The sequence below is a fragment of the Ziziphus jujuba genome, chromosome 2 (assembly GCF_031755915.1).
Source record: "Ziziphus jujuba cultivar Dongzao chromosome 2, ASM3175591v1".
NCBI classification, from domain to species: domain Eukaryota; kingdom Viridiplantae; phylum Streptophyta; class Magnoliopsida; order Rosales; family Rhamnaceae; genus Ziziphus; species Ziziphus jujuba.
The window spans coordinates 20,744,671-20,764,279 of NC_083380.1; the positions used below are offsets into that span (position 1 = coordinate 20,744,671).

Below are 19,609 nucleotides of genomic sequence, written 5' to 3' on the forward strand. Positions count from 1 at the left end.
CCAGAATAAAATTCAGCTCTGATACCAAATGATACGAACCTAGGACGACTCGCGCCTAAACCCGTATTATATTAGCCCGGATCTCAATTAAGTTCAAGTTCTTAAGGGAACCTTAACCCCTAGCCAATCTGTGATTAGAAACCTTGTTATAATAAAGATGCCACAATAGGTTATGGAAGTCCCATTGATAAGTCAAAACAAAATTAAATGAATAACGTTAAACTAAATCAATAAATATATAAAATTTTGAATAATACTAAGCAAACATATTAACTGTATTAAAAAAGTTGATTCTATTTTTTTTTTTTTGGGCCAAATATAGCTTTTTCCTACTAGCGGAAACTTGGCGGAAAATTGGCAAAAAATTAGAGGAAAACTTGCGAAAACTGACAAACTGGAGGTAAATGGCGGAAGTTTATCTTTTTCGCCAAGTTTCCTTTGTTTTTACTGTTTTTCGCAATTTTTCAGTTTTACACAAATTTTTGTCCATTTTCAAACCATATGCCGCCTAAATATCTTTAAAATCACATATAACAGCTCATAAATTAATTCCTTGCATACCCATATTAAATAAAAAGCTTAAAAATTCCAAAACTAACAAAAAATACAAGAAAAAAGAGAAAGAGAAAAAAGGAAAAAAACACATATTTCCTTACTTTCATTTAATAAGAAAAAAAGATAAAAATTTTACCTGAGTTTAGATATGAGAAAATACAAAAAAATGAGAGTGAGAGGAGATGAAATACAAAGAGTGGCCTGTTAGAGAAACCCTTACATGAACGGCTGTGTAGAGAAACCCGTTTGCGTAATTTTTAATTTTATCAAGGATACTTTTTTATCCAAGGTGGCTAGTTTTTAAAAAAAATAAATAAATTTGCTATTTTTCAAAAATTATGTTACGAAGTAGCTATTTTTCGAAATAACCCTGCAGACCCACATATAGACACAATCTACGCAAAGTTGGATCATTCTAAAATCCATTTCCTAGCAAATATGTAAATTCATAACACATAAATGCGGATTTCACACCCAAAAGAATAAAAAGAAAAAAAAAATTTGTGGATATTAATCTTAGGTACAATCCAATAATCAAAATGGTGATAGTTAGATATCTAATTTATATTTTCAAAAATTACGCATGAATATACTTGTTGATTTTCTTAGCGAAAAAGGGAAAAATAATAATAATAATAATAATATACTTGCCGATATATTTATCTAAACATCTTTTTAAGTATCATTTTAATTACACTTATAGAATACTGTATCATTTCTTTAATTTTGGCTCAATATTGTAAGGGTATTAATAATGTATTAGGTACCATAACTGTTTTTTTTTTTTTTTTTTTGATAGAATAGGTACCATAACTATTAGTGTCAATGTTTCACATCCTTTTGATGAGACCAAAGGTCGCCAAAGCAATGTGATCGTGAACAACTCAAAGCAATCCTAATTTTGCTTATAATCAAGTTTAATGTATAATATATGCAAATAAGTTATAGCTAAAATGTATATAAATTGTATTCATAAGCTTGATTTGGTGATAAACCTAATAGGAGTTCATCTCGAATTTCAAGTTCAAATTTTGGTTTTGGATAAATATGCTCTCTTTCTCATTTATAATATCAAAAAAAAAAATTGTATACAAATTAATCATATAATTGTTCGTTAAAAAAAAAAATCTTACAAATACAAATTTTTTTGTTTGATTCTACATTTATACAAAAAGAAAGAAAGTAAAATTGGGAGAAAAATATGGTTATTTAGAAATGAATATAAATTATTTGGATTTATAAATTTGTAATTGTATGAGATGAAATTTAATGATTAATACAAAATGAGTCACAATTTATTCATTCCCGGATCCTTTCATCTATCCTATTCAATTATTCATATATACTTCTTCTATTATGGTCTCTTAATAGTTTTTTAAAACAGAATTAAAAGGTTTGAGAAAAAAGGTCTTTTGCCAAAATAATAGAAATTACGTTAAAAAGAAATTATGAGGAAGTAGTTAGGGGGGAAAAAAAAGGGGGTCTGGGAATATAAATAAGTAGTATACTACGGAGAGAGACACACACCCCTGACCCTGCCCGAGTCCCAAAACCGTTACAACACACGCACAGCAGATTCTCTCTCTCTCTCTCTCTCTCTCTCTCTCTCTCTCTCTCTCTCTCAGACTCTCCGTTCGAACATGCTTTCTACATTTTCTCTGTGAAACCTCTCTGAGTGATTTTGAAAGAAGAAAGATGGCAGTTCAGTTCATGTACGGCGTTCTGGTTCCGGTGACAACACCAAAGCCAAAGCTACCACCGGAGGCGGATAATGGGGTATGGTCGCTGTACGTGGGAGACCTGGACCCACAAGTCACGGAAGCAGACCTCATTGATAAGTTTCGTTTAATAGGTCCCATTGCTTCTGTGCGTCTCTGCTGTGATTCTTTCGCCGGCGACTCGCTTTGCTACGCCTACGTCAACTTCTTCACGTCATTAGACTGTAATCGCTTTCCCTCCCCTTTTCTTTCATTTCTCTTTCTCTGTCTTTTCTAGAATGCATTTTTACTCTCTTCCTTTCTACAACTTTGAATGATTGAATATTGAATCTGTTCTTGTTTCCTTTTTGTCTGCTTGTGTTTTAATATAGCTCGGAATTTGGCTCTGTTTTTGTTTTCTGCCATTGGGGTTTTTGCGGTTATCTGGTTCTTGTTATTATTATTTTTTGTTTTTTGTTCTTTATGAAATGCCATGTCTTTCTTTCCTTTCTCTTTCTTTTTCAGAATGCCTTTTTACTCTCTCTTCGTTTCCACAACTTTCAGTGATTGAATCTGCTCCTCGGGGTTTTTGGTGATGGGGGTGTTTGGGTTCTTCCTTTTCTATGAGCATCTAGGTCTTGTTATTACTATTTTTTTGCTCTTTATGAAATGTCATGTCTTTCTTCTTGTTCATACACCTTCTTTGCTTTCTATATGCGACGATTGTGCTGTGTGTAATATTGGTTAGTTTATGTGATGATTGAATGTGCTCACTGTGTTTGTGAAATCGAATGGGTTTTGTTGAATCTTTCTTAAAATTTGAATAAAACTTTCATTCAATTTCTTATTTTGAGTTGTCATTTAGAGTTTTGCATACCTATCGTTGATTGAGCTAGATTTCTCCTCTGCTTTGTTCAGCGTCCACGGCTTTATGCTTTCTCAACCACAAGGAGCTCAAGGGAAAACCCATAAGAATAATGTGGTCGCAGAGATACCCTTTGACAAGAAAAACAGGTATTGCAAACCTTTTTGTTAAAAACCTTCACCCGTCCATCACCAGTGCTCAATTGCAGTCTATGTTCTCCAAGTTTGGGAAGATATTATCTTGCAAGGTCGCTGCAGAGAACGGCAAGACAAAGGGTTTTGGTTTCGTGCAATATGATTCTGAGCAATCGTCTATGACTGCTCGTAATGCTCTACATGGTACACTGGTTGAGGGGAAGAAAATGTATGCCCTCTGTTTGTCTCTGTTTCTTCCTTATCTATACCTCTCTTCTATGCTGACAACACCTTCAAGGATATAACTCTTTTTAACCTGTCATCATGGCTTTAGATTTTTAGCTCACAATATATATATATATATAATAGGTAAAGTATTTCATTGTTATGTATAGTGGAAAGGGTCAAAGGTGGATAATGAAACACCATAGTTTCAATTTTTATGTTGTCACTTTGAATGCAACTTGCTGGTAGAAAAGATGAAAAAATTGTACTTTAGTTTTCTATCGGATAAAGTGTATGAGATGCAACACCTTTATTAGAGTATGCAATCTCATAAAGAAATAAAACAATAAGTTTTGGCCATCTAGATGTCTAATCTTTAGTCAATCTGTTTTTTAAAATTTACTTTTAGATATATATATATATATATTGTTTTGAATACTTTCCATTTATCTCCACAATCTTGACTATTTGTTACCTTGTCTTAGTAATTGCTAATTTATACATGTAGATCTTTGATATTTCAAAGAGATTCCCTGCATTTATCTTGTTTCTAGCTGTCTAGTGTATTAGATATCAACTCATATTCTTTTCTTATTACAAATTCTAAATTCTATTCTTTGATTATATGCCAGTTTATATAATAGGTTCAATTTTAATGTTTAAGATTATTGATTTGTCTATTTTCTGAATCTATGCTGTTGCAATTAATTTTCCTTTCTCTTGGTGCCCCTTAGATATGTATCAAAATTTGCAAAAAAGAGCGCAAGAACAGTAGCCCATGGAGACGCTATGATGGCTTCACTGGAAGGTAAACATACACTTATTATTCTCTTAGTCATAAACCATGTCAGCATATTCTCTCATAAAACAAATCAAAATATGGATCAGGGCAAAACAAAAATTTATTTATAGCAAGGACTCAGCAGAAGGAGATTGCCAATTGCCATATTGAAAAGTTGAAGGCTTCAAGCCTGGCCATAAAGAACTCAACCCATCCTGTCCATTACTCTTCTTTCCAATCTTTGGGAGAGGTATCCCATCCTGTCCACTACTCTTCTTTGTTTCCAGTCTTTTTGCAAACTGTTTTGGTACAAAAGTTGGCATGTAGAATCCTGTCCCCCTCCCTATAAGTGTAAAGAAACGGCTTTCTTTTCTACCATTTTTCATTCTTTATATTTTCAGCAACCTATTCTTACATGATTATGAAAATTACAGGATCTAATCAAACAGAAGCAGCACAGAAATACTGGGAATCGGAGTTTTGTATGGAATGTATGTTCAATTTTCCTCAGTGTCTCTTCGACAGTTATAATACCTTTTATTTTATCTTCAATAGCATATCATATGCTGGTAAATGATCTCTCTCATTTCTCTTCCAGTCTAGCCTCCATATGCTGGAAAGATGACAACAACTCTGTCAAAGTCACATAATTCCTCGAACTTTTGAATAAGGCAAATGCTAGGAGCAGTGTAGATATGCCTCTCTATTGCCCTCTGCTTGAACCTTGTATTTCTTTGTGATACTTTTTCCTTTTTTTTTTTTTTTTTCCTCCCGTCTTTGTAATACAGCACCTACTATAAATCTCTGATAAGACCACTAAGATTTTGTTTTTATCTTCTTTTGCTTTTGCTGGAGGTTACCAGATCCTCTGCTTCTGCTTGCATTTTTTTTTTTAGCACCACAGCTTGCCTTCATTGGTTGAGTTGTCAGAGCTCTTTACGGACAGACTTAAAGCCTCAAACTTTTCATGGCTTTTCCCTTCAATTCTGTATGATTCAACCTTTGGTTCCATATGGTTTGGAAAAGCTAGAACTTATATGCTCATACCATGTAGAGAAAGAAATCAAAAATAGATAGAATAAAATATAAGTAGAAAACAAAACAATATATATATATATATGTATATATATATATATTATGGCTTTATTTCTTTTACGGCAAGCTATCAAATGCAGGATATTCATTCACACACACACACACAAAAAAAGAAAAAAAAAAGCTATAGAGAACCAGCCAAATTCTTTAGAAAAATCATCCTTGATACCAACAACGAGGAACCGGTAAAATAGTTTGTCAACTTAAAAGAAAACATAAAATTAATAAACACAAAAACTAAATAAATTGGGTATAAGTAATAATACTAATAATAAAATGAGGGGTTTTATAGAAACTGAAATAGAGACAAAAAATAAAAATAAAAAAATAAACAAATATGGAAAACCTAGAAACTGTGGAGAGAAAAATAAAAGTTTATAAGCAGAAATATACAATTAATAGAATTTGTAAAGCACAAACTTTTAGAATACGTGGATCAATAAGCTATCGAACGCGGATATTTAGAACAACAATACTAAAACAACTATTTAGATCAGCAACAACAAAACAAATATTCAAAACTTATATTCCTTTTACAATAAGCTATAAAGCTCAGGATATTATCATAGCTGAAAAAAAAAATTGCAGAGAACCAGCCAAATTCTCTAACAAAACAAACTAGAAAAATCGTTAGGGAACCAATAGAATAGCGAATCAAAATCGTTAGGGAACTACTAGAATGGCGAATCAACTTAAAAGAAAACGTAAAATTAACAAACATGAAAACCCAAGAAAACTGTGGGAAGAAAGTAAAATTTACAAGAAAAATCGCATAAGAAATATAATAAAAAGATAGAAAACCAAAAATTTTAAATACATAAAATTAACAAATATGGAAAACCAAGAAAGTATGGGAAGAAAGTAAAAGTTTATGAGAAGAAACACACAAGAAAAAGACGTGAATATATTAACAATAATAAAAAGATGCAGGCTTTTTTTTTTGTTTTTTTGATAATTAATTACAGGGTTTTATAAAGAATAGATAGTGAAAAAAAAGAAAGCTGTATCCTATGGCTTTTAGAATTTGTAGAGTATTAGAGTTTCAATGGGTCTCTAAATCAATATAGTATAAATGTTTACTTGATAAACACTCAATCCAAAAATCTTATATGACTAATCCAAAAATTGATCAATAATGGTTAATGTCAAATAATTAACTGATAATGTGTATATTTATCTTTTCTTTTTTTTAAAAAAAAATACCTCTATTTAATTTTTATTTTTTAAGAAAATAATATTATTGATAATAAATGTTTTGTTGTTATTGATAATGATAATTTTGTTTAGTCACAGACAAACAGACTCTATTACAATGTCTTTTTTTTTTCTTTTTTTCTTTTTTTGGCTTCTATCTAAATCCTAATTAATTAATAATGTAGATATTTATTTTTTCCTTTTAAAAAATAATAACAATTAAAATAATGTATCTATCTATTTGTTTTAAATATATTATTGATAATATGATTGTTTAGTTGAGTTTTACTGAAAATATATTGTTTTCTGTGCATCACAAAGTCTTTAGATAAAGCTATTGAATAATTTATGTATTTATTTTTTTAAATTAATGTCTATATGTATGTTGCGCATCAATTTGATAATGTATATTCTAACAAGATCAATTTGACAAAGGGCATTAGACAGATTTTTTTTAAATGAATGTTTTATATCATGTTGTGGCAAAAAAATTCAAGCAATCTACGAAGTCATTTGAGATGTTTTATATTTCTATTACCACTGCATTTACTAATTACATAAATAATTTATTCCTCATCAAAATCAGAATTATATGGATAAGGAAGGAACCAGAAGAAAGAAAATCAAAAGGGAAGATAAATCAAAATCAACTACTATAAAGATACTTGTAGCAGCTTACGTGGAAATGATTGAAATATATTGAATCGATTATAATTTTCAGTCAAATAGGTTACATTTATCTAGACATAATTTGGTAATAAACCGAATCATCTTTTCAAGGTTCAAAAGCAAATTGCATAATATATGGACCTTGAAAATGTCAAACACAACAATTTTAAGACCAGAAAGTTGCTTTTTGAGATTGACTGCAGAGGAGTTGAGCTACTTATCGAATCATTGTGGAAGCCAGAGAAGCACCCATTTGCATGAAAACCAAAGAAGATTTTTGCAGCTGGAAGGCAGCCCAATGGAGGAAGTGAAGCCACCCTACCCAATTTTCCTGCTTCCCTATCCATACAACTCCTGTAAGTTTCTCAACCTAATTAAGCATTAATTAAACTTTGAATTTTATGGTTAATTTACTCAAAGTAATTCAGAATTTCAAGAGTAAACAAAAGTTTATTAATGCAATATCTTGCAAAACAATATAATTTATATATGTATATAAGATGAGAAACTATAAAGCAGTCCATTAATATTTCAACACAATTACTCAAAAATAGGGGATGAACCACATCCGTTATTTTATTGAACAATCATACATGCATAATTTCCATTCAGTCTCTTTTCCATTGGCAATGTAACAAGATTAAAAAAAAATAAAAAATAAAAAAACATTGTTCCTACTTTTAAGTATTTTAAATAACTGTCTCAAATAAAAATGTGCATAAATGTGTTCATGTATTCAAGTTTTCCGCTGAATGTTTTTTGCCACAAAACTGCAGAATAGGGCCATAATTTTATCGGTATAATTGGAAACGGACAAATAAATAAAAAGGTTGTCGGTATTAATCTTAGGTACCAAGCAATAATCAATATGGTCAGATATCTAATATTATTTTTAAAAATACGCAAGAATATACTTGTAGATTTGCTTAGCAAAAAAAAAAAAAAAAAGGAATATGCTTTTCGATTTATTTATCTAAACATCTTTTTAAGTATTATTTTAATTACGCTTATAGAATATTGTATCGTTTTTTTAATTTTGGCTCAATATTATAAGGGTATTAATGTTATATTAGGTACCATAACCGTTAGTACATGTGTTTTACATCCTTTCGATGAGACTAAAGATTACCAAAGCAATGTGATCATGAACAACTCAAAGCAATCGCAGTTTTGCTTATGAGCAACTTTAATGTAATATATATGCAAATAAGTTATAATTAAAATGTAGAAAAATTGTACTCAGGAGCTTGATTTGGTGGTAAATCTAGTAGGAGTACATCTCGATTTTCAAGTTCAAATTTCGGTTTGGGTAAATATGCCCTCTTTCTCATTTGTAATATTTTAAAAAAAAAAAATGTATACAAACTAATCATTTAATTGTTCTTTAAAAAAAAAAAATCTTACAAATACAAATTTATTTGTTTGATTCTACATTTATACAAAAAGGAAGAAAGTAAAATTGGGAGAAAAATATGGCTATGTAGCAATCAATATAACCTATTTACATTTATAAATTTATAATTATATGAGATGAAATTTAATGATTAATACAAAATTAGTCACCATTTGTTCATTCCCTGATTTTTCATCTATCATGGACTCTTAATGGTGTTCTAAAATAAAATTAAAAGGTTTTAAAATTTATATAATCATCTGAAAATACATAAAAGAAACTGCAGAAAATAATAACTATTATCTTGTGAAAAAGTATTAGTAGATTTATTTTTTTAAAAGAAATTGTTTGAGAACCAAAAAAGAGGAGAACAAAAAAAGGAAGAAAAAAAATTATGAGGAAATAGTTGGGAAAAAAAAAAAGAAAGAAAAAGAAAAAGTCGAGATACGTATAAATAACACCGTACTACGGAGAGAGAGAGACACCTGACCCCGCCTGAGTTCCCAGAACGTTACAACAAACACACACACATTCTCTTTCTTTCTTTCTCTCTCTCTCTGAGACTCTCCGTTCAAACTTGCTTTCTTCATTTTCTCTGTGAAACCTCTCTGAGTGATTTTGCAAGAAGCAAGATGGCCGTACAGTTCATGTTCGGCGTTCCGGTTCCGGTGACAACACCAAAGCCAAAGCCAGCACCGGAGGCGGATAATCGGATATGGTCGCTGTACGTGGGAGACCTGGACCCACAAGTCACGGAAGCAGACCTCATTGATAAGTTTCGTTTAATAGGTCCCATTGCCTCTGTGCGTCTCTACCGTGATTCTTTCACCGGCGACTCCCTTCGCTACGCCTACGTCAACTTCTTCACGTTATTAGACGGTAATCGCTTTCCCTCCCCTTTTCTTACATTTCTCTTTCTCTTTCTCTTTCTCTTTCTTTTCCAGAATGCCTTTTTACTCTCTCTTCCTTTCTACAACTTTGAATGGTTGAATATTGAACCTGTTCTTGTTTCCTTTTGGTCTGCTTGTGTTTTAATATAGCTCGGAATTTGGCTCTGTTTTTGTTTTCTACCATTGGGGTTTTTGCGGTTATCTGGCTCTTGTTATTATTATTTTTTGTTCTTTGTTCTTTATGAAATGCCATGTCTTTCTTTCCTTTCTCTTTCCTTTTCAGAATGCCTTTTTACTCTCTCTTCGTTTCTACAACTTTCAATGATTGAATCTGTTCTCGGGTTTTTGGTGATTGGGCTTTTTGGGTTCTTCCTTTCTATGAGCATCTGGTTCTTATTATTACTATTTTTTTTTGTTCTTTATGAAATGCCATGTCTTTCTTCTTGTTCATACTGCTTTCTATATGCGACGATTGTGCTGTGTATAATATTGGTTAGTTTATGCGATGATTGAATGTGCTCATTGTGTTTGTAAAATCGATTGGGTCTGGTTGAATCTTTCTTAAAATTTGAATAAACTTTCATTCAATTTCTTATTTTGGGTTGTCATTTAGAGTTTTGCATAGCTATCGGTGATTTACCTAGATTTCTCCTCTGCTTTGTTCAGCGTCCACGGCTTTATGTTTTCTCAACCACAAGGTGCTCAAGGGAAAACCCATAAGAATCATGTGGTCGCAGAGATACCCTTTGACAAGAAAAACGGGTATTGCAAATCTTTTTGTTAAAAACCTTCACCCGTCATTCACCAGTGCTCAATTACAGACTATGTTCTCCACGTTTGGGAAGATATTATCTTGCAAGGTCGCTGCAGAGAATGGCAAGACGAAGGGTTTTGGTTTCGTGCAATATGATTTTGGACAATCTGCTATGACTGCTCGTAATGCTCTACATGGTACACTGGTTAAGGGGAAGAAAATGTAAGCCCTTATTTGTATTTGTTTGTTCCTCTGTTTCTTCCTTATCTATATCTCTCTTTTATGGTGAAAACACCTCAAGGATATCACTTTTTTAACCTGTCATTGTGGCTTTATATTTTTAACTCACAAGATATATATATATATATATATATATATATAAGGCCAAGAATTTCGTCGTTATGTATTGTGGAAAGTGTCAAAGGTGGGGAATGAAACACCATAGTCTCAATTTTTATGTTGTCACTTTGAATGCAACTTATTGGTAGAAAAGATTAAAAAATTGTACTTTAGTTTCCTATCGGATAGTGTATGAGATGCAAAACCTTTATTAGAGTATGCAATCTCAGAAAGAAATAAAACAATAAGTCCTGGCCATCTAGATGACTAATCTCTCATCAATCAGTTTTTTAAAATTTACTTTTAGATATATATATTGTTTTGAGTACTTTCCTTTTATCTCCACAATCTTGACTATTTGTTACCTTGTCTTAGTAATTACTAATTTCTACATATAGATCTTTGATATTTCAAAGAGATTCCCTGCATTCATATTGTTTCTAGCTGTCTAGTGTAAGATAACTCATAGTCTTATCTTATTTGAAATTCTAAATTCTCTGATTATTTACCAGTTTATATAGTAGGTTCAATTTTAATGTTTAAGATTATTGATTTGTCTATTTTCTAAATTTATGCTGTTTCATTTGATTTTCCGTTCTCTTGGTGCCCCTTAAATATGTATCAAAATTCGTAAAAAAGAGCGCGAGAACAGTAACCCCTGGAGAAGCTATGAAGGCTTCACTGCAAGGTAAACATACACTTATTCTTCTCATAGTTATAAGCCATGTCAGCATATTCTCTAATAAAACAAATCAAAATATGGATCAGGGCAAAACAAAAATTTATTTATAGCAAGGGCTGAGCAGAAGGAGATTGCCAATTGCCACATGGAAAAGCTGAAGGCTGAAAGTCTACCACTAAAGAACTCAACCCATCCCATCCACTACTCTTCTTTCCAATCATGGGGAAAGGTAACCCATCCTGTCCATTACTCTTCTTTCCAATCTTTTGCAAACTGTTTTGGTACAGAAGTTGGCATGCAGAGTCCTATCCCCTTCCCCACAAGTGTAAAGAAACGGCTTTCTTTTCTACCATTTTTTTCATTCTGCAAGCTATTCTTACATGATTATGAAAATCACAGGATCTAATCAAACAGAGACACCGTAGTAATACTGGGAATCAGAGTTTTGTAGGGAATGTATGTTTAATTTTCCTCTTTGGATCTTTTTGACAGTTATAATACATTTTATTTTATTTTCAATAGCATATTATATGCTGCTAAATGATCTCTCTCATTTTCTCTTCCTGTCTAGCCTCTGCGTGCTGCAAAGATGAAAACAACTCTATCAAAGTCACATAATTCCTCGGCTGAAAGCAAATGCTAGGACCAGTGTAGATATGCCTCTCTATTGCCTTCTGCTTGAACCTTGTATTCCTGTGATACCTTTTTTTTTCCCCCCTTCTTTTTAATACTGCACTGTGTATAAATCTCTGATAAGACCACTACTAGATGTCTTAAGATTTTGTTTTCATCTTCTTTTGCTTTTGCTGGAGGTTGCCAGATCCTCTGTTTCTGCTTGCTCTTTGCACTATAGTTTGCCTTGATTGGTTGAGATGTCAGAGCTCTTTGCTCTTTGCACTGCAGCTTGCCTTGATTGGTTGAGATGTCAGAGTTCTTTACTGGCAGAATTAAAGCCTCAAATTTTTCATGGCTTTTCTCTTCAGTTCTGTATGATTTAACCTTTGGTTCCATACGGTTTACAAGCTAGAGCATAATATGCTCATACCATGCAGAGAAAGAAATCAAAAATAGATGGAACAAAATACAAGTAGAAAACAAAACAAAACAAAACAAAAAATGTTATAACTTTATTTCGTTTATGACAAGCTATCAAATGCAGGAAAACATTGAAAATCTAGAAACTGTGGGAAAATAATTTAATAAAGAAGAAACAGAGAGTGGAAAAAAATCGTATCCTATAGCTTTTAGAATTTGTAGAGCACAAACTTTTAGAATGTGTGGATCAATAAGCTATCAAACAAAGATTTTTAGAACAACAATATTAAAACAACTATTTAGATCAACAACAACAAAAAAATTATTTAGAACTTATATTTCTTTTACAATAAGCTATCATGGGAAAAAAAAAATCGCAAAGAACCAGCCAAATTCTCTAGCAAAGCAAACTAGAAAAATCGTCTAGGAACCAATAGAATAGTGAATCAACTTCAAGAAAACATAAAATACATAAAACTAACAAGCATAAAAACTCAAGAAAACAGTGGAAAGAAAATGAAGTTTACAAGAAGAATCACGTAAGTATAAAAAATCATACTAATAAAAAGATGCAAGGTGTATAGAAACAGAAACAAGAGACACAAAAATTAAAAATACATAAAATTAACAAACATGAAAAACAAAGAAAGTAAAAGTTTAAAAGAAGAAATACACAAGTAAAATAAGTAGTTATAAGAACAATAATAAAAAAATGCTTTTTTTATTTTTTATTTTTTTATTGGCACTACAGTTTGCTTTGATTGGTTGAGATGTCAGAGCTCTTTACTGGCGGGCTTTAAGCCTCAAACTTTTCATGGCTTTTCTCTTCGGTTCTGTATGATTTAACCTTTGGTTCCATATGGTTTAGAAAAGCTAGAGCATAATATGCTCATACCATGCAGAGAAAGAAATCAAAAATAGATGAAACAAAATACAAGTAGAAAACAAAACAAAGCAAAAAATATTATAACTTTATTTCTTTTACAACAACCTATGAAATAAAGAAAAAAAGAAGCCGATTTTTTTAACAACACAAACTAGAAAAATCTACCTCAATACCATTAAGGAGGAACTAATAAAATAGTGAATCAACTTAAAGAAAACATAAAATACATAAAATTAATAAACATAAAAACTCAAGAAACTGAGTATAAGAAATATTACTAATAAAAAGATGCAGGGTCTCATAGAAACAAAACAGAGACAAAAAAAAAAAAAATACATAACCTTAGCAACATATGGAAAACCAAGAAACTATATGGCTCAATAATAACAATAATAGAAAGATGCGGGATTTTATAAAGAAAAAAGAGAGAGGACAAAAAAATAACTATGTGGCTCAATAAACAATCAAACGCAAATATTTAAATATTAACAAATAAAAAAATGCAGATATTTAGAACAGCAGCAATACAACAAAATATTTAGATCGACAACAATAAAACAAATATTTAGAACTTATATTTCTTTGATAACAAGCTATCAAATGCAGGATATTATCAAGGCTGGCCAAAAAAAAAAAAAAAAAACTGCAGAGAACCAGCCAAATTCTCAAAAACGCAACCTAGAAAGATCACCCTCAATACAACTAAGGATGGCCAGTAAAATAGCGAATCAACTTAAAGAAAACATAAAGTACATAAAATTTAAAAAAACATGAAAACTCAAGAAAAGTGTGGGAAGAAAGTAAAGTTTGCCAAAAGAATCACATAAATATAAGAAACTATACTAATGAAAAGATGCATGATTTATAGAAACAGAAAAAGAGATACAAAAATACTTAAAATTAACAAACATGGAATATCAAGAAACTATGGGAAGAAAGTAAAAGTTTACGCTAAGAAACATATAAGTAAAAGAAGTAATTATATTAACAATAACGAAAAGATGCAAGTTTCTTTCTCCTTGATAATTAAATACAAGGTTTTATAAAGAAGAAATAGAGTGGGGAAAAAAGGTAAGGCATATCCTATAGCTTTTAGAATTTGTAGAGTACTAGAGTTTCAATATCTCTCTGGATCAATGTGGTATAAATATTTATTTGATGGACAGTTAATAGTTTATTTGATAGACACTCAATTCAAAAATTACTTATAACTTTATCAAAAAGTTGATCATTAATGATTAATGTCTAAATTTAATTTAATTAATTGATGATGTGTATGTTTATTTTTTTCTTTTCTTTTTTTTTTCCTTTTAAAAAAATATCTCTATCTATCTTTTTATTTTTCAAGAAAAATTATATTATTGATAATTATTGTTTTGTTGTATCACAACTCTGAAAGAAGTAGATAGCTTCCTAGACCACGCGTTTTTTTTTTTTTTTGTGTTATGTCTAAATCCTAATAAATCAATTATGTGTACATATATATATATATATATATATTCTTATTTTTACAAACAACCTCTGTTATAATTTTTATTTTATTTTTGTTTTATCTAAATCTTAATCAATTAATAATGCAGATATTTTTTTTTTTCCTTTTAAAAATATAATAACAATAATAATAATATAGTTTTTTGGATGAGTGTCTATGTGTATGATGTGGCATAAAAATTTAAACAATCCACAAAGCCATTTGAGATGTTTTATATTTCCATTACCATTGCATTTATTAATTACACAAATAATTCATTCATTACAAAAATCAAAATCATATGGATATGGATCGAACCAAAAGAAAGAAAATCGAAAGGGAAGATTAATCAAAATCAACTACGGTAAAGATATTTGTAGCAGCTTACGTGGAAACGATTGAAATATAATGAATCAATTATATTTTTAGTCAAATATGTTACATATAACTAGACATAATTTGGTAATAAGCCGAATCATCTTTTCAAGGTTTACAAGCAAATTGCATGACATATGGACCCTGAAAATGTCAAACACACAATTTTAAGACAAGGAAGTTGAGCTACTTCTCTGCAGTCCAATGGATGAAGTGAAGCCACCTAGCCACATAGGTTATTTAATTTAACAATCATACGTACATAATTACCATTCAGTCTCTTTCCCATTGGCAAAGTAACGAAAAATAAAAAGCATTGTTCCTACTTTTAAGTATTTTAAATAACTGTCTTAAATAAAAATGCGCGTAAGTTCATATATTCAAGTAAGATGTTTAATTTTTTCTGCTGAATGTTTTTCACTTTTTTGGCATGAAACTGCAGAATAGACCATATTTTTATAGGTGTAATTGAAATGATTGTATAATTCACATTTTGGTAGCACCAAAATTAGGGGGAAAAAATATCTTTAAGAGAAGGAAAATAAATTTGCCGTGCGCATATGGATCTATGATATATTGTTTGCTTCTTGTTGAAAACGAAAAATGACAAAATTGGTCTCATAAGTTGGATGGCCATAAGGTTTCTTTCAATCGAGCCTAACACATCCAAAGATAGTGCTGGAAGAGGAAGAGAAACAGAGTTAGAGTAGAGTATTAAAGAGAGAAGAAACAATTAATTGGCACATTTTTGCACCCCATTATAGATGCTCTTAAACAAACGAATGCATCGGATCCAAAAAATAAGCTTCTTGGTTTCATAAATCCATTGTACTTATTTTCAAATAGTAATAAGAAAATCTTTAACTGTGTCAAATTTAGGAATATCGTCCTCAATAGATCTCTGTATGTGATACTTAATCCATAATAATCCAATAACACTTAATTAGTTTACTCTCATTCCTCAACAAAACTCTCATCAATAGGTTCTATAAATAAAATAGTATCCATTAAATCCAAATACAAATATGAGAAACTCAACAATATCAAATATAAGAGACTCAACGATATCAGTAAAGGTACTATTCAGCGTTATTATAAAAGAAATGATTTGAAAAGACAACAAAGATCGCACGAAAGTAAGAAAATAATATCAATAACCAATATGCATATTATGCGAATTGCTCATTTCCTAGCTTTCCAATTATCATATAACGCTAGAGTTCGTTAAATAGATAAACTCTTACGTAGGTACAAACAATTAATCAAATACTCTAATTTCATTACTGATAAGGTAACAATAAAATCATGCAATCCATGTTTGTATCTGGATTTCAGCCACATTCTCACACACTACACATGAGAAATGGGAAAATTAATTTTTTAATTATAATAGGACAGATGGCGATGTGTGATTGGATGGTGACACAACCTGAGACCTCCCACTAGACACCACACAAAAAATTGTATCAACACAATGGTATTGGGCTGTGGTAAACAAAGTACTGTGAATTTCAAATATGGATTTTGGGCATATTACTGAAAGAAACCTTTAAAACAAATTGTTTAATAGGTTAGTAATAGATTTGTCAGAGACAAACGGCCAAATACTTTAAGCATGAATTAAATAAGTGTTCCACCTATCATAAAACATAATACAATACAATAATTATAAAAAGGTGAATTAGTGTGTAAAATTGAGGTAAGTCCACATTTTATTTCAGATAATGAAATCATATATATATATATATATATTTTGTATGAAGATTATTTGACCAATTTTTTTTTATTGAAAAAGAACGACAACTAAATAAGTGTTTTTATTTGGTTTATTACTTAAGATTTATATGTTGCTACCGTCGTATAAGTCGAGCTACCTAACCAAGCAAAAGTGTAAAGTTGAATCGTCAGATAAGATTGAATATGTATGATCTATATTCTGATGATGCGTACCAAATTTTTCTAGTTTAGAAGAAAGTTTGACTGCATTGATAGTAAAGGACAGTGGACAAAAATGAAATTAATGCAAAATAAGTTATGCTATTTTCGCAACTAAAAACAAAAAAAGAAAAAAAAAAGAAACATAGAAGAATATAATTCATAAAAATGAATATTTTATTTCATTAACAGTTATATGAAACAGTACTGATGAGTATCACTTAAACTTTAACATTGAAGCAGCCCTTATTACTAAAATAATACTTGCTTTTCTTTTTCTTTTTTTTTGAAAAAAAAGAAAAGAAGAAAAACATAGAAGAAAATAATTCATAAATACGAATATTTTATTTCATTAGCTCTAATTTATTATACGAAACACTACTGATGAGCCTTAAACATTAGCATTAGAGCACCGCTTGTAGCAAGCATCCACCAAAGATCTCACTTTAACTGCATCTGCAATGGAAAACAAAAATAAATTAAAACCCATCAATTAAAATTTTTGTAAACAAATAATTCAGTGTATATTTGATTATATAAAAAGAACAATATAAAAAAAAATATATATATATATATATATATATATATGTACCAGCAGTGTTGGACTTGATGATATTGGATTGAGTACATAGGCCAGTACAGTTATAGACTGCAGGAGTAATAGAATCCTTGCAGCCAATCCCGCAAACGGCCATACAAACTGCGTATACAATTGGAACAAAAATAGTTGCAGAGCATTTATGATTGCATTTTGTATAACAATCTGCGTGCAAATTGTCGTGTTCATGCCTTGAACCAGAATCAGGTGTGATTGAATCCACTGCACCAGCAACCAATATCATGCTCAATATTACTATAGCCATCACCACTCTCATAAATCTGTTTCCACCTTCCATATTTCCTTTTCTTTTTTTTTCTTTTTTTCTTAAAAGAAAAATAGCTCTCTTTTTAGTTTATTTTCGGATAAACTTTCTGGTGGATTTACAAGTAGCCAAACCCTGTAATTTATAGGCGAAAACCTTATGCCTCACTTACATTTCATATAAATGTAAATTTTTCTTTTTTCCAATTTTATTGTTTTCCCCCAACACTTAAAATGGTTTATTAAAGTATTTATTGAAGGTCAAAAAGGTAAACAACATCGGACCCTTAAATCTCTTTAATTTCATCCCTAAATTCTCTCTTATTGACAATTATACTCCCTCATCAAAGTATTTTTCACGTTAATTAAAGAAAAAATAAATAAAACTCTCATCCATTCTACAACATAATCACGGATAAGCATAGAAAACGAAAAACTTTTTTTTTCCATTTATTTTAAAGTTTTCTATCTTTGAAGTTTTTCTCATGTTTGGTTTGGAAAATATTATTATTATCTACATAATTTTAAAAATATCTTGTTTATTCTATTAAAAAAAAAGAAAAAAAAAGAAAGATATATATATATATATATATTGTTGCAAGGACATATTGTTTATGTTTCAAAAATATATATTGTTAAAATTAAAGTTTTTTTTTTTTTTGGGGGGTCTTGAAAATATAATTTTCTATTGTTATATGGTAAAATTATTTATTTTATCTTTGCAAAAAATCAGAACTCTTTTTATATGTTCAAAAAACTTATTGATTGAATATGTTCATAAAATTAAATGCTAGATATTGATCGTACAATTTTTCTAATAAAAATGATTAAATTTTTTATTTCATTTTAACACAGGTTCTTATTTGCATTAGAATTAATAGTTTTTTTTTTTATATTGTTATTACTCATTTTTTTATTCAAATTAAATTACATTTTTCATAAACACTTTTTTGTGCGTAATGCAACACGGTTACATGAAAGTATTTTATTTTTTGATAGCTAACATTAATGTTTCTTAATATAATGTTGTTAGTATTTACCAATATTAAATAATTCATAAATAAAGTTATTTATACCTTATAAGGAGTAATATAAGTAGCTAAAGTCATTCAAAAAAAAAAAAAAAAAAACAAAGAGAGGAAAGGTAGCTAAAACTCATTTTAAATACAATTTAGATGACATTAAATTAATGATAGTTACATTTTTTTACTTTTTCGATTAAAATGATAGTCAAATATAGTTATTTTCCCCGGCAAAAAAAAGGTTATTTTATTTTTATTTTTTCCAATTACACATATAGCTAAGATTTAAAAAAAAAAGAAATTTAAAAAAAACTATTATAAATATGTTATAATTTATTTTATGTCACTATATTTATTTAAACTATTTAAAAAATATTTATTTATAAAAAATAAATTTTATTTATATCACTGCATATTACTGCATATATATATATATATATATATATTAGTGCATAAAAATTGTTTTATTTTGCTGTATCTTATATTAATATTTGCCCCCACCGTTTTGAAATCCTGGCTTACCCCTAATTTGTACTGTATATTTGTAAAATTAATCGTTTTTGGAAAGATTTGACTGATTTCCTTGAAGAAATTACACCAAAACTGAAACAACTTTTGTAAATGTAGCATCACATCATTGACGAGTGTTTCCATATTTGCATACATATAGATAGCTGTATATAGTTCATTTAATTTGAATAAAAAATAATAATACACTTTGCAAGGAAACTAAAACGATAATGACAATAA

The 19,609-nt window shown here is 29.7% G+C and overlaps 2 protein-coding genes across 3 annotated transcripts; both read left to right on the forward strand.

The window, feature by feature from the left end:
* Positions 1-2,094: 2,094 nt before the first annotated feature.
* LOC107428553 (polyadenylate-binding protein 6) lies at positions 2,095-5,228 on the forward strand. Of its 2 annotated transcripts, XM_060814143.1 has the most exons (6): positions 2,095-2,497; positions 3,171-3,480; positions 4,211-4,284; positions 4,365-4,507; positions 4,692-4,748; positions 4,856-5,222. In XM_060814143.1, the coding sequence occupies exons 1-6, from the start codon at positions 2,251-2,253 to the stop codon at positions 4,880-4,882; spliced, it is 858 nt and encodes a 285-aa protein (XP_060670126.1). In that variant the 5' UTR covers positions 2,095-2,250; the 3' UTR covers positions 4,883-5,222. The 2 variants fall into 2 exon arrangements, with proteins under 2 accessions (XP_060670126.1, XP_060670127.1); XM_060814144.1 differs by lacking the exon at positions 4,365-4,507 and having other exon boundaries at positions 4,856-5,228.
* A 4,012-nt stretch (positions 5,229-9,240) lies between these two features.
* LOC132800748 (polyadenylate-binding protein 6-like) lies at positions 9,241-10,478 on the forward strand. The gene is made up of 2 exons (XM_060815008.1): positions 9,241-9,487; positions 10,165-10,478. The coding sequence occupies exons 1-2, from the start codon at positions 9,241-9,243 to the stop codon at positions 10,476-10,478; spliced, it is 561 nt and encodes a 186-aa protein (XP_060670991.1).
* Positions 10,479-19,609: the final 9,131 nt, after the last annotated feature.